The sequence below is a fragment of the Trichechus manatus genome, unplaced genomic scaffold, assembly GCF_000243295.1.
Source record: "Trichechus manatus latirostris isolate Lorelei unplaced genomic scaffold, TriManLat1.0 scaffold00122, whole genome shotgun sequence".
NCBI classification, from domain to species: domain Eukaryota; kingdom Metazoa; phylum Chordata; class Mammalia; order Sirenia; family Trichechidae; genus Trichechus; species Trichechus manatus.
Window position 1 is genome coordinate 4,209,026 of NW_004444058.1, and position 14,864 is coordinate 4,223,889.

At 59.9% G+C, this 14,864-nt stretch overlaps 2 protein-coding genes across 3 annotated transcripts in view; both read right to left on the reverse strand.

Annotated features, from left to right (window-relative positions):
* Positions 1-982, reverse strand: part of GMIP (GEM interacting protein) — a 10,487-nt gene extending 9,505 nt beyond the window's left edge. For both annotated transcript variants that reach the window (XM_023738742.1, XM_004384368.2), the window contains exon 1: positions 849-982. In XM_023738742.1, coding sequence (XP_023594510.1) covers positions 849-867 — 19 coding nt within the window. In that variant the 5' untranslated portion in view covers positions 868-982. The remainder of the gene's footprint in view (positions 1-848) is intronic.
* A 1,271-nt stretch (positions 983-2,253) lies between these two features.
* ATP13A1 (ATPase 13A1) lies at positions 2,254-13,620 on the reverse strand. The gene is made up of 26 exons (XM_004384369.2): positions 13,246-13,620; positions 11,337-11,426; positions 11,059-11,249; positions 10,124-10,196; positions 9,823-9,978; positions 9,659-9,728; positions 9,450-9,556; positions 8,994-9,123; positions 8,848-8,903; positions 8,457-8,583; positions 8,254-8,391; positions 8,059-8,179; positions 7,591-7,748; positions 7,224-7,399; positions 7,040-7,150; positions 6,004-6,129; positions 5,669-5,777; positions 5,143-5,342; positions 4,967-5,063; positions 4,720-4,877; positions 4,534-4,648; positions 4,001-4,197; positions 3,363-3,505; positions 3,081-3,192; positions 2,850-2,993; positions 2,254-2,773 (listed from the first exon to the last, which is right to left on the reverse strand). Exons 1-26 carry the CDS (start codon positions 13,618-13,620, stop codon positions 2,663-2,665), a joined length of 3,591 nt encoding a protein of 1,196 aa, XP_004384426.1. The 3' UTR covers positions 2,254-2,662.
* Positions 13,621-14,864: the final 1,244 nt, after the last annotated feature.

Here is a 14,864-nt window from a genome sequence, read left to right on the forward strand (position 1 = left end):
GTGTGTGTGTGTGTGTGTGTGTGTGTGTGTCACTGTCTCATTGCCTGCTGGCCCAGTGGGGAATGTAGGAGGGGGTAGGGGGCCTGTGTCCGGGAAAGGGGTGGATGTCTGAGCCCCGGTGGAGGGAGAGTGGGATTAAGAGGGCAAACTTGGGACAGGATGATGGACTCAGAGCTGGTCCGAGGGGCAGACACCCACACAGGCACGGACGGAGGAAGAAAGTGACAAAGCAGATGCCCTGAGATGCAGCTGGCTTGACAATGGAACCACATGGACCATAGAGCAGACAGATGGAAATACACGTCGGGCAGACAGGCGCAAAGCCTGCGGCAGAAACACACACACAGGCCGACTGAAGCCACAATGAGGGACAAAAAGACTGACATTCAGCATACAGAGACACAAAGAGAGACCGAAGTGCAAGTCGGACCCTGCCACACTTCTACAGCCCCTCCCTTCTAAGGGGCCCAGATTGACACTATCCCCACCCCAGAGCTATGGAGGAGCCCCGCGGGGGTCCTACTGCATCGCCCTCTCCATCACCAGCAGAGACAGTGACACCCTGCCCCCATCACAAAAATCAGAAGCAGAAGCGGCCACTTCCCCTTCCTGGGTCCCCTCCCCCAAGCATCCGGGGTGAGGGCTCCGAAGGGGGAGGGGGTCAGGGCCTGGTGTCTCAGACCCCTCCTCAGCTTGGGATCCCCACAAAGAAGGGTCCTCGCGTCCTCCCCATTCAGGAACTCCTCTCCTGGCTCTAGGAACCAGGGAACAGGCAGTGCTCCCTCAATTTGGGAAGTGAGGGATGGTCGGAGACGCCCCTCCCCGAACTCCAAACCCTGACCCCCTACCCGGCTCTGCTGCATCCATGGCCCGGCCCAGGGGTCGCTCGGCCGGGACGGGGATGGGGTCGCGCGCGCCGGCTGGGCCCAGCTCGGATTTCCTGCGGCCGCTGCTGCCCGGCTTCCGCGCCCGCCCCGCCCCTGGTGATGACCACGCCCCCGACAGCCCCGCCCCCGGAGGTCACGCCCCGAGGCCCGGAAGCGCGAGCAGAGTACCTGCCGGTCCCGTCTGTGGGCCTGGGGCGTCCCCTCCCCGAGCCTCAGATGGTACCGTTGGGTGGGTCAGGGCCCCTAAGCAATCACTCTGGGCCGCAGCTCCCCCTACCCGGACACTCTAGGACTCCATCCCGGCCAGGACCCCTCTCCATCCCCCACAAACATCCAAGGCCTGAGCGCCCCACGCCCTCAGGGGCTGCAGAAAGTCTGTTGGGTCCAGGGAGCTACGACCTAGTGACGTCCTTACCCTTGGGTCACCTGGACCCCAAAACCCACTCTTTCCTGGCTGGGGCCACGGCGCCCCCTGGTGGTGGCCTGATGTCCTGCTCTTCCCACTGAACCTGAGGTCCTCTAATGCTCTGGGCCTGAGACGCCAGCCTCAGGGAGCCTCAAAAGCTGGATGAGACTCGAGGGCCCAACTACAGCACAGCTAGCAAGCTCTCCTAGCTACCCCCCCCCAGTGACCCTCTCAGGCACGTGGGAGGGGTGGTACAGCAAACCCTGGCCTTATCCCACCACATCCCCCAGGAATCCCCTTCAAATCCTCCAAGGGCAGAGTGCTCCTCTGGGGTGGGGGTGGAGTCTCAGGGATTGCCCTTCCCCCAACATTCCACTTGACTGGAGCGCGCAGCCTTCTGAATCTCAGCGGCCTCTCTGCAGGGTGGGGACTGGTGTCCTACTCCTGAGACCCCTCGATGCAGGAAGTCTTGAAGCTGCCATTGGGCGCAGGGCAGGGAAAGGGAAGCGTCTGCCAGAGGCCACATGCATCTAGTAAAAATGCATCCACATCCCACTCAATGGAATTTCTGGCTGGAAGTAAAACTTTAAAGTATGTTTATAATGTTGCTTTGCTGTTGGGAAGGCCAGGAATGCCCAACAGGCCGAGATTCTCAGCACACAGTCTACTCTGCAGTCTGAGCTGTTGCAGGCCTAGCTTGAACACAGTCATACAAGGCCAGGTAGGGCCACTCCCCTATCAGACCCTGACTGCTGAACCCAGTCACATCCTGTCTGTGAAATGAAAAGACGGTGACTCTGGCCTCTGTACCAGGGGTCAGCCTGGGTCAGCGTTTTTGATGACAAGGGCTGTCTCTCTAAACCTAAAACACCAAGAGCAAGACTGTTTATCACAGACGGAGAAAAAATACCAGCTCCTCCTAGTTCCTGAGATGTTAAAAATACAAAAAATAGTGTGAAATCACAGGTATAATGCTTGTTAACTAAAAGACCGGGGGCTGTGGGCTTCTGGCTTGGAGCTTGGCTGGCTAAGCATTGAATACTGTTATTAACCACCTCACACTACCCAAGGAAGGGTGCTGGAATCTTCCTCAGTGATCTCCTGGCCCAGACTCTAGACTGTCCCTACTCCTGTCCCCACAGTGGCAAAGACAGGGAGGCAAGGCTGCTTAAAATCACGATGCTGCTTTATTGACTGAAGATGCTAGCCCAGGGCTAGTTCTGCTGGGTGAACTGCTGACAGATCCTGCAGGGCTCAGCTTGGCTTGGTGGGCGAGGCGGCTGGCCGAGCCGTGGGGCTGAGCTCCCTCAGAGGCCCCACAGGGCTCCCCCAGGCAGGGCCAGTGGGCACTGGTGCTGGCACCGCCATCTCACGAAGGCACTTTCAGCTTTGGGGCCCCCAGGAAGAACTGCAGGACACGGTCCACCAGGAGTGCCAGGCAGAAATCCAGGAGCAGGACCTGGGCAATGACCAGCTTGAACTGGCCAGGCAGGAAGGCATGTGAGTGGGCAGGCAGGCCCAGGCCAGCCCCCATCCCCTGCCGCTGCTGTACTCACCTCCACGGGGATGTCCACCAGGCCGAACTGGCTGTTGATGTCAGGTGAAGAGCCGAGGAGCAGGCTGGAGATGGCCAGGATTGACACAGCCAGGCTCCACACCAGCGGCTTGTTTTCAGGCAGGCTCTCCATGAAGGGTGGGCCCTGTGGACAGATGGACGAACCAGCGTTACCTGGAGGTGGGGGTGGATGGCTGGTAGACTACCCTAGGTGGGGGCAGTGGGGCCTCACCCTGTAGTTGATGGCGAAGGTGGCCGTCTGCATGGCCATGGCCATAATGTACACAGTGCTGTTGACCAGGCTTGGCTCGAACTCCTTATACAGGTCCACGAACTGCTCCTGCCTGCAAACCATGAGGTCAGGACCCACACCAGCCCCACACTGCCCCCGCCCCCACCCTTGTAGGCACAGGAACACTCACACCCCATCCCACCCCTCGCCAGCAGAGCTGTCACCTCCTCCGGGTCCTCCCCCAGTGGAGAAGCAGAGTTCAAACAGGGTCTAGGTACTCACTTGGCGGGGCTCCGGGCCTGGGCCTCACTGTACAGGTAGACAAGGCTCAGGAAGTGTACAAGGAACTGCAACATCACCGTGAGCACCGTGTACAGGTTGAAGATGTTGGGCAGGGGCCGCTCTCGGGAGAGGGTCTTGAGGGGCTGTGGCGCACGGCAGGGTCAGGGCCTGGGTTCGCCCTGGGGGCCCTCAGCAGCCCACAGACCCATGCCAGCCCTCCACATCAGCAGTTGTGTTCCCTTTGTTTCTCCCCACGGCAGCCACAGGGGTTTTAAGACCATGAAGCAAATGGCGACTGCCCTGTCCCAAGCACTCCTGTCCCACTGCCTGTCTGTCCTTCCCTGTCACTGCACACCCTTGAAGTGCTCACAATGATCCGTGTCCCAGCCTGTCCTCGGTCTGTGAGCTCCAGGGAGTGACTGGTCCAAGTGGCCCACCCAAGAGCCTGGCTCCAAGTTGCCTGCACGCGGAGGTGCACGGCGGTGGTGCTCGAGGGCCTGCACCTGTTGCCCACTTCTGGGTCATCTCACCATGCCCACCACCAGGCCCAATCCTTATTGGTAACATGGGGGTGATGCCCATCCCACCCCCAAGGAGGAGGCTGAATTGCTCAGCTTCGAGAGCAAGGGTTGGCCCACCTTGGAGCGAGAGATGAAGAGGAAGCAACCTGCTAGTAGCAACCCCTGCAGTGTGGCCTGAAAGTCACTGAACTTGACGCCCTCCAGATAGAGAACGCTCTGGCTGTAGGCCAGGATGAGGGCATTGAGCGCCAGAATCTTGAACATCTGCAGTGTTGTCACCAGCGTGCAGCGGCCCTGCTTGATCACGTGGCAAACTGTGGGGTGGGGAGGACAATTTGGGGATGGGGCAGGGACACAGGACGGAGTGATATGGGGCAGTAGCATGGGGATGGTGGGGCAGACCGGCATAAATACTGGAGGAGTGGCCAGGTGGGCAGTGTGGGCATGGGAATGTTGGGGGCAGGGGGATGGTAAGGAGTGGAAACTGGAGGTGAGGGGAGCACAGGAGTAGAGCAAGCATAAGGACAGTGGGGGTTGGGGGCCAGAAGTGGGGGGAACATAGGAGCAGGGGAACACGGGGATAGTGGGGGCACATGGGTGGTGGGGGTCATGAATCGGGTGGGAGGCGGGAGACCAGAGACAGGACTCACTGCACTGGATGGATGAGAGCTTGGAGGTGAAAGGTGCAGCGATGCTCGCATCCCCCAGCTTCACGATGGGCATGCTCTCATCCTCAAGGTCCCGCAACACCTGGCTCAGGCGATCCTGCAGGGAAGGCGGCGCCCATGAGACCGTGGCTGGGGGTACCATGGCCCCCCACTCCCAAAAAGACTCACCCGCTGGGAGGCTGTCTGTTCATCTGGGAACAGGAGCCCTGACCTCTGCCTAGACGCCCGTGAAGAGCCCCTGACACTGCCGCTCAAAATGGGGCCATCCCGGGGCCGCCGCCGCCGCTCAACCACCCGCTCGGGAGCATTGGCCAGGAGTGCCACACCTGGGAGGGGGTGTGTGTGTTAGCAGCCAGGCCCTGCACCTCCTCCTCCAACCAGGGTCCCCCCACCAGGCCCCTGGCCCAGGACTCACCTACGTCGGCATGTTTCAGGGCGCCCACGTCATTGGTGCCATCCCCACACATGAGGGTCACGTAGCCCAGCTCCTTCAGGCTGGTGACAACAAACTCCTGTGGGTGGCCAGGGCAGGGGGTTGAGCAGGGGCTGGCATGCCTCGTCTCCCCCAGGCCCCTACGTCACATCACCCACCTTCTGCTTGGGAGCCACACGGGCGAACACCTGCACGTGGGGGATGAGGTGCAGCAGCTGCTGGGGATCCATGGCCTGCAGGTAGGCAAGGCTGTCGCCCGTGAGGCACAGCGCATGCTCCAGGGCCAGCACCTTTGGGGAGCCCTCCGCCAGCGGCAGCACGATGCTGCCGTCAATGGAGCGCCACTCACACGGCCGGCCTATGGGGTCGGGGTCAGGTGGTTGGGACACGGGCCCGGGGTATAGGTGGTAAGGTCAGGGGATGGGACCCAGAGTTGGGGCCATCATCTCAGACCTTCCAGCCTCCCCCTGGCCCCGTGACCTTGAGGGTCTGTCCCTGAGGCTGCATAGCTCCTATATAGCAGGTCCTGCCCTAAACGTTGTCCCTCGAGTTCCTCGCCCACCCACCCAACAGGGAGCTCTGGAGCCCATGTGTTCTGGGTTGGATGTTGGGGTTCAAATCCTCAGTTGCTGTGGCGGCAAGTGACCTGGGGGCGGGGCAGGGGCAGCTCAGCGCCTGGCTCACCCCTCTCTGTGGCAGGCTGCAGGATCAGCGTGTGAGCCTTGTCGATGAAGTGCAGCTCCTGAGCCACATGGCAGGCAGTGAGTGGGTTGTCGCCTGTGATCATTACCACCTGGGGAGATGATGGGCTCAGCTCAGCAGGGAGTGGCAGGGGGCTGGCCTCGAGGGGTGCGCTTCCCTGACAACACCCACAGCTCCTCTTTCTGACCCAACTTAAGAGCCACTGTTGTCCCTCGTTCTACCACAGGAAGGAGTGCTGTACCCCTTGCTGCCCTCTGGGGAGGTGTTCAGAGAGCCCAGGAAGGAGCCTGAAGCTGGGGAGGTGCTGGTGGCCATACCCGGTGGGACGCATTCTGGATCTCACGGATCACGGCCTTGGAGTCAGCCTTGAGTGGGCAGGAAACTACGATGAAGCCGACAAATCTGAGGTTGCACTCAAGCGCCTCTCGCTTGACCTCCCGGGCCTGTAGGTGGACAAGAGGCGCCTTGTAACCCAACCCCCAACCTCGGCACCCAGCCACGGGTGCTCAGCATGGCTTGGGTGGTCCTAACCCCCAACTCTGTGGCTGAATCCACCCCCTGTGGCACAGCTTCTTTGTCAGCTCCTTCCTTACTCTTTACCACCCTGTCCCTGCCTTCACGGAGCCGATACACTACTGGGGGAGGCATGGGCAAAAACACCACAGTAGTCAATGTCAAGAGCAAGACAAACAGGACAGACGGGATGGGATGGAGCATGCTGGAAGGGGTGTCACTGCTGCGCCCAGGGGCCTTGGAGGTGGCAACAAATGAGCCTGTGCTCCTGGGGAGCAGAGTCTCTAGGCATGGGAGCAGCACGTACAAAGGTCCTGAGGCAGGACCACGCCTGGTGTGTTGCGCAACACTGAGGAGGCTGGTGAGGGACAAGTGAGATCAAAAAGGAGAGGAGAGGGGGGCCATGAGGCCAGAGTAGGGGGCCATGAGGGCTCTGAACACAGGAGCATGATCTGCCATATGTTCCAGAAGGATCCCTTGACTGCTGAGCTGGCAGACTGAGCGAGGGCAGAAATGGGAACATGCAGATGCCACTGGTAGGTGGGTGGAGATGCTCTGATGGCTGGTGGGATTTGTGTAGGGCGAAACTGCAGGCTGAGGGTGGGAGACGCCAAGGCTGTGCTGACGGGGTGAGGGCCTCGGGGAAGCAGGGATGGGGCTGGAGGCAAGGATGGGTTTGTTGCACACACTCATGTGGGGCAGGGAGGGGCCAGGCCCTGCGAGTCACAAGACCAGCCCTGCAGAGGCACAGATGGCGAGGGGTGGCCCCCTGCCAGGCACAGGAGGGAGCAAGCAAGGGGGGGGTATTGATGGGCAGCTGCAGCAGGTACCAGGCCCTACCTGCTGGTGGCTGAGGTGCCCCAGCTCCTTGTACCCCAGAGCCAGCACACGGGCTCCTTCTCGGGAGATCTCAGTGTGGATGTGGTGGTAGTCAGGTGGGCATTGAGCAAACTGCAGGGAACACAAGCCAGCGTCACCAACTGCCCGTCACCCTCGGCCCCCCACCCAGCCCAGGCCAGCTCACCATGGAGTACAGGGTTTCGGGGGCCCCCTTCACGGCCGCGATGTAGCAGAGATCAGTGGAGCCGAGCTTCTCATAGGAGGCGAGCACGGACATTCGCTTTAGGGCACTGGCAAAATGAAAGCGCTGGTGAATTTTCAGCCCCTGAGTTTTAATACTTCGGGGAAATACTTTCTCATCTGGAAACAAATAAGCAGGAGTTCTGAGGGGCTTCGCTCCATGGAGGCAGCCAAGCCCCAGCCTCTCCCGACTGCCCTCCCTACCCCGGCGCTCAGGGGCTGAGGGGTCAGGGTGGGCAGGGCTCCACAGGGCAACAAGGCACGGCTGGCCTGGTCTGGGGCAGGGTAGCAGAGCATGGGGCCCAGCTCACCCTTGGTCAGTGTCCAGTCCACAGCCGTCAGCATGGCCTTCTCAAGGGGGTCACCCACGAGTGTGCCGTCGTCGAGCTGCACGAGGGAGTGGCATGAGGCAAGGGCCCGGTGTGTTTCTACAGGGATATTGGACACGGGGGTCACCTCCTTCCCGTCTCTGCAAGGACGGGAGACAGCAGGTTGAGGGCAGAGGGGTCGGGAGGAACCGGCCAGCTGCCGCAGGAGCTGCACAAGGCTGGCCCCCCTCCCCAAGAAAGGTCATCAGCAGGACATGGATGGTCACCTCCAGTCACAGAGGCCCCGGAGCTACCTCAGCTGCCCTGGAACTGAGACCACCCTCCATGTTCTCACCCACCAAGAATCACATGTGGGCCCTGGGTGCTGCCCTGAGGTCTGGCAGATGCTCACCCCCTACCCTCCCACCCCCGGAACCTGTGTGGGGCTCTACTGCCACCCCTGACGCTCACCGGAGCCCAGCCACGCCGCGCACTACCAGGCTATCGCTGGTCAGGGTGCCTGTCTTGTCGAAGCAACACACCTCGACCTTGCCGGCGAAAGGGATCCGGAAGGGCTCCGTGCAGTACATGTCTGGGGGTGCAAAGTGGGTCAGAGTGGTGCTGGCTCCCACCCCCGCCCAGCCCCCTGCCTGACCCAGCACGCACAAAGCTTGGCCAGGGCGATGAGGGAAGTGTTGACAGCAAGTGACAGCTCAATGGGCAGCTCGGGGGGCACGACGGAGGTGAGGATCAGGGTGCACTCCAGGAACAGCTTGTAGCGGTTCCGGCTGGGGTCCTTGGTACCTGCGGAGACAGGGGCTGCAGCCTGGGTAGGAGCGGGGTGGAGCCCAGGGGGCCACGGTGCTCACCTTCAATCCATACGTAGGCAGCTGCCGCAACAGCAAAGACCAGAAGAAAGAGGATGAAGATGAAGGTCTCCAGGTTGTTCGCAGTCACCCTCTTGACCCCAAAGAGGATCGTCCGCAGCAGCCTGCCCTGAGGGGACAGACAAGCCTTTCCTGGGGGGTTGAATCCTCTCCTCCTCAGAGGCTGCTCTCAGGAGCAGCAGGAGAAGGCAGCGATCCCCACCCACCCAGTAACGCCTCTCCCCTCCCGAAAGCCACCACCGCCCTTGCCCTCCCCAGAACTGGCAATACCTCAGGACTGGTAATGTCCCATCCCTCTCACCCCCATCCACCCGGTGATGCTCCCCACCTTCTAGAACCAGCAATGCCCCCTACTCCCAGCAATGACTTCTACCTGGGATGTGTTGAATCCAGTTCTCAGGACAAAGGCCACACATCCGTTGTCAACCGCTGTGGGGACAGGCAGAGCCACCGTCACACAGGCAGATGCGGGGGCAGGGGAGGGGTGGGGCCAGGACACCTGAGACTGCAGGCACCTACGCTTCAGGCCCGTGGTGGCCTTCTGGGGGGGCATGTGCTGCACCACCTTGGTGCCCCCAAAGATGACGTGCAGCCGGGAGTCGGCCTGGAGGTCCAGCACCCGCTTGGGATCGAGGTCCTCAATAGGCTCCTGGGAAGAGGTGGGGGAGACAGGGACCCCGAACCTCTGCAGAGCTGGACTGGGGTCATGCATGGCCGCTATGACCTCACAGGACCCCCCCCCCCCCCCCGGGATCTGAAAAAAAAAAAAAAAAAAAAAAACATTGCCGTGGAGTCGATTCCGACTCCTAGCGACCCCGTAGCAGGGAACCCCCCCCCCGCCTCGAGATGCTGTCCGCCTCTGGCCTTGCCCAGAATTCACCCAGAAGGCTGAGGTCTCAGCTCCCCACCAGCCCAACTTCCCCAGGCGCACTCCAGTCACCCTGGAGCCCTCCGTCTCCCTGCCCCAGCCCATACCTTCATCTGTGGCACTGACTCCCCTGTGAGCATGGCCTCGTCCACGATGCAGCGGCCTCGCAGCAGCAGCACGTCGCACGGCACCAGGTTCTCCTGGGGGGAGCGGCCTGTGGGGGTGTGGGGAAGAGTTAGACCAAGGATTGTCCACAGCAGCCTGCCCTGGAGGATGGGGGCAGGAGCTCCTCCGGGCACAGCGGGTTCGCCCTCACCAATGGAGACGATGTCCCCAGGAACCACCTCGTCGCTGGCCACAGGCCTCCACTTGCGGCTCCGATAGACCTGCACAGGGGAAGGAAGAGGAGGGTGCGGTGAACACTGGGGTGCCTGACCCACATTCACCCCACACCACATCCTCTCCCACCCATGGCCACACCTGGATCACGTGGGGCTTGTTGCCCATCTTCCGGATCTCCGACATGTTCCGCATCTGCTGCTGCACCAGTGAGGCCTCGAACGCCACCAGCATGGAAAGGGTGAAGACACTGTAGTACCAGTACTCGTCCAGGCACCAGAGCCCCACGCACAGCACCTGTGGGAGGCGGTATCTGTCCTGCCCCCTTGTCCACAAGGACCCCACAGGAGGCAGATTGGCACACTGAGGGCTGTTCATCCAGGGTGTGATGTTAGCGTTTCGAGTGCAGACAAGAAGGGGAGGGGCTAGAGCTGTGTGTTACCTGGAACACGAAGAAGGGGGCCGTTGCCCTCTCCTTGAAGAGTTCCGAGAAGTCGGGCACCACCATCTCAGCCCTGTGGGAGATCAGACCATCTGCTCACGGTGCTGGGGGGAGGAGCGGCACTGAGCAAGGAGCCACGTGGGGGGCTGGTGCCTGGCAGGCATCCAGGGGGACCTCACACCTCACTATCCTCTCATGTCTGTACTCACTGCCCTCAGCTTTCTAAAAGCTTCCTCAGTAAAAGCCCCAGTGCACAAGAGACAGGCTGAGGATGCTTTCAGACCCAGTCTGCGTGGAGGTGGCTGAGATGGGAATGTGAGGAAAGGGAACTGGGGGCTACGATCCCAATGTCACAACAGCACTGTCCCAAGTCGAGCAGGTGTGGGGGAAATGGGCACTTGATGTGGTAACAGCACAACACAACAAGGCCCTGGAGGATGTGAGGACGGCCGTCAGGGTGCAGGCCCGGCCCCTCCCAGCCACACAGGCATCGCAGTTTTGTGAAGGCTGGAGGAGAAAGTCCACAGAGCACCCTATTCCACCCAAGATGCAACAAAAGCACAATGAATGGAGTAGCACGGTCACCAGTGCCTTTTCCCATCGTGACTCCCAAAGTGTCAGAACATACGTGAAGAGACAGCGAGATCTAACTTAAAAAACTTAGAACTAAGAAAGAAGCCATAGGACCGAAACAAGGACAAATGGCTTCTCACAGCCACTCCCGCTCAGTTGGCTGCGCCCTGGGGGCTGGGGGTGCACCTGGGGAATCCTCTCAGTGGCAGGTCTCCGGGCTGAGAGGTTCTATAAAAAAGGCGATCCCTCTGTTCCACCTACCCAGGTACACTGACTCAGAACTGAGGGGGGCGGGGGCAGAAGCATGAACCAGCCCCGAAGCTGAACCCTCTGGCAGGAGGCAAAGGGAAGGTGACGCTCACTTGTTGCTCCCAAACTTCTTCTCGGCCGCACGGATCTCTGCATCCTCCTGGAAGCCCCTGTTGCTCTGGTAGTATGCAAAGACGTTCCCCACGGGGAAGGCCACGGGAAGGAACTGCTTCTTCTCGAGGGCATCGTAGGAATACTTGATTTTCTGGAATTCGAAGGACAGCACCTCCTGCCCATCTTCGTCCTGTGGTGAAGGCATGTGTGTTGGCTGGAGTCAGCACTGGGATCCCCCCCACCCTAAAGCCCTGCTCGCAGTTCCTAGGGAACTGACCTCATCCCGGTGCAGGGCCACGAGCTCGGTGGAGCCATTGTTGGGGGTCGGCACCACCTTCACAAGGGTCACTTTGCTGGGGTCATACTCCTGCAAGGGGCAGAGGATTGTGGTCAGCACTTCCCAACCAACAGCCTCTCAGCCTCCCTGGGGAAATGCCACAGGGATGTCACCGGGATGTTAGATGATTCATGCAAGCGGGAGGAGTGCTGGCACACAGCAGGCCCCCATCCCAGCCCACCTGGCCTTCCGTGAGCGCTCCCCTCCCCTGCATGGGTTGCTCCAGGGCGACTGGGTGAGTGGCCTCGACCCTCAAGCGTCCTCTGCTGGGACATGTGCCCACATGGCCACTCCCTGCTAAGGGTTCCAACATCTAAACAGGTCCCTCTCCCTTTAGGGCTATCACCCAGGACAGGTTCCATCTCCCCCACTAGCTCCATGGAGATGGAGGGTCTGGCCGGCCTGCTCACTGCTGCTGCCCCAGCACCTGAACCAGCTCATTCACCCACCCCGTGCTGTGTGGGGGACACAGCAGTAACCGTGAGAACAAGCCCTCCCCTCGGGGAGTCCACAGGCCACAGCGGCAGGAAGTAAGGACAGACACAGCTACTAGCTCTGGTAGCCCGTGCCAGGGTCTCCCAGATGTCACCTCGATGTCTTCTCACGGTGGCATCCGAGGCAGGTGTTGCAGTTCTTGTTTTATAGACAGGGAAACTGAAACCCGGGTAGAAGCATTTCTGTCTGAGATGTGACAAAAGCCCAGGTCTACTCTCCTGACCCCATGAGGCACCCAATTCTAGAGTGGAAGGTAACGGTCACACTTTCCAGGCCAAAACACAGCTACAGGTCTGGGGTGTCACACTCCCTCAACTCCCTCCATCATCTTGTCCCCTGCTGGGGTCTCCCGTTGCACCGACTTAAAGCCACCAAGCTCAGAAGTGTGAGTCCCCTCCCTGGGGATGAGACTTAGAGAGAAAAAATGGGATGGGATAAGGCTGCACTCAGAACAGGGTACCTGAGGATCCAGTGCACACTCAGAGCCAGAAAGAAGAGCTGCCTATCTATCTCTAGGCCTCCATGTGGCTCCCCTTTCCCCTTCTCCCAGCAAACACACACTTGGAAGTATTTGCAGGAGGGAGGGAGAAAACAGGGGCCTCGAGAGAAAAGCTCCCTCAGAGATAGGGTTCAGTGCCCATGGCTCCAAGCCTGCCAGTGTCACCTAAGGTGGGACCAGACAGTGGGCATCCAGTCATGTCAACTGCCACCCAGGGCAGCTCATGGTGACCACTGGTGGACTCACAGAGGGGCACTCTGAGCAGTTAAGTCATTTGCTGATAAACAGCTCCTGCTCCTCTTAAACACTGCAATTACCTGGCTTCGTGCTCACTTTGGTCGAACTGTGGGGAGGCCTCTCAGCACTACTGCTCGGCTCTCTGTCGAAGCGGCACCCACGCCCACCTTAAACAGACTGGGATGCCCGCCCCACAGGTCCCGCTTCACACTCTGAAAACCAAGGTAAGAGAAAGAAGGGAGGCAAAACTGTTTCCTGGAGAACAAATAAGTGCCCGCTATTATGGGCACCTAGCACTAAAAGTCCTACAAAACAACCCCGTGCTAAGGTCGTTTACAGGTACCACATTGCTGAGTCTGAATGGCCACACCATACAGGCACTCCACAGCAGAAGCAACCTACACCAGGATCGCACAGCAGGTCACAGCGGGGCCAGGAGGAACCCTGCGCCAAAGGAAGACGACCCCGCAGCCAGGAACCTGGGGAGGCGGGGCCGGTCCAGGAAGCGCCGGCGCTCCGAGATGAGCCCAGGCAGGCAGGGGGCAGACGTGAAGGGCGTGCTGGGACTTGCTGTGGGGCTGGACCTTGCGGGGGTCGGTCTCGTGCGCGCGCGCTTACCGGGGTGCAGGTGAGCGCGCAGTGCGCGTGCACGGACCAGTGTCCCGAGAGGACGGTGAGCGCATGCGCGAGGCAGATGGTGGCGAACACTAGCAGCGCAGCCTCGGGGATCTGCGTCCAGCTGCTGCCCCAGCCCCAGAAGCCGGCGGCCACGGCGCCCAGCCAGGCCGGGTACAGCAGTGCTGCGAACGGCAGCACCGTGAGGCGCCGCAGCAGCGCCAGCCGCCGGTACGGCCACACGCCGGCAACTAGCTCGTCCCCGCTCGCTACGAGCGCTGGCCCGGCGGCAAGGAGCGCGCGCGGCGGCAGCCCGAGCCTGGGCTGCCGGCCCGGCCGGGCCCCGCAAGACACCGCGTTGCTGACCGCCGCCGCCATCTTCCTCAGCGCCGCGCTCGCTTCCGGGAGGAGGCTCCGCCTCACTTCCGAGGTTGCACTTCCGGTAAACTCAGGGCGCCTCCATGGCGGCCGGGACTAGGCAGAACTAGGGCAGCATAAGAGTTGGATCCGGAAGTGACCAATGGGCACCGCCATAACTGGTGTGACGGAATGAGTCGGGGCGCCGCCATGACAAAGGGGGTGTGAAAGGTTTAGGGCTGCCTGCCCGCGCTCCTACGCCGACTCAGACAGGAAAAGACGAGGCAGAGTGGGCTGGGCGCCACCATGACAACCCGAACCGGAAGAAGCGGGCCGCTCCGCCGTGATTACGCCCGGATCGGCCTCATCGGGTCGCGAGAGGCGGGGCCTAAAAACAAACAAACAAACAAAAAAAAACCTCTGTCTAGAGGGGCGGAGCCTGGAACCTGGCGGGGCGGGGCCGGTCGGGTAGCGCCAGCGTTTAGGGGGCGAGGCTTGTGACCGGCTGGAGGGGTGGGGTCTTGGGTGGGTCTCATTTTTAAACTATTCATAGGTATTTAAATTTTCTAGGTCACGTTGTATATGCTTAACATGCATAAATGTAAGAGTTTTTATAGTTAGGGTTGTGGTTCGGGTTAGAGATTGGAGGTTTGAGTTTAGGGTTCAAGTTTAGGGTTGCAGGTTAAGGTCAGGGACTAGGGTCTAGGGTTGGATGAAGGTGAGGGTAGGGGGTAGGCATAGCGGTAGGATTTACAGTTTAGAGTTGGGGTTGGGGTTGGGTTAGGGTTTACGGTCGGGTTAGGGTTTAGGGTCAGGGTCCAGAGTCCAGGTCCAGGGTCTAGGGTTAGGGTTCTCAAATTCTTCCGAAAAATAGAAGAGGAGGGAATACTTCCTAACTAATTCTCTGAGACCAGTATTATCCTGAAACCAAAGCCAAAGACCTCACAAGATAACTAAAGACCAATATCCATTGTAAACATAGATACAAAAAGCCTCAACAAAATACTAGCAAACGAAACTGAGCAGCATATTAAAAAGATCATACATCATGACTAATTGGAATTATCTCAGGAATGCAAGAGTTGTTCAACGCATGAATATCAATCAATGTAATACACCACATTAGAGGAAAGAGAAGAACACATGATCACCTCAACTGATGCCAAAAAAAAAAATTGACAAAATTCAACACCCCTTCATAATAAAAGTACCCAATACACTAGAATTAGAAGGGAACTTCCTCAACATGACAAAGAGCGTACATG

Coding starts and splice junctions, on each gene's coding strand:
- ATP13A1 (XM_004384369.2), bottom strand. CDS start 13,620: ATGGCGGCGGCGGTCAGCAACGCGGTGTCTTGCGGGGCCCGGCCGGGC. Junction 5,778..6,003: donor TCCAGAATGCGTCCCACCGG/GTATGGCCACCA, acceptor TCATCTCCCCAG/GTGGTAATGATCACAGGCGA. Junction 2,994..3,080: donor CCTTCGCCATCAACTACAGG/GTGAGGCCCCAC, acceptor ATCTGTCCACAG/GGCCCACCCTTCATGGAGAG.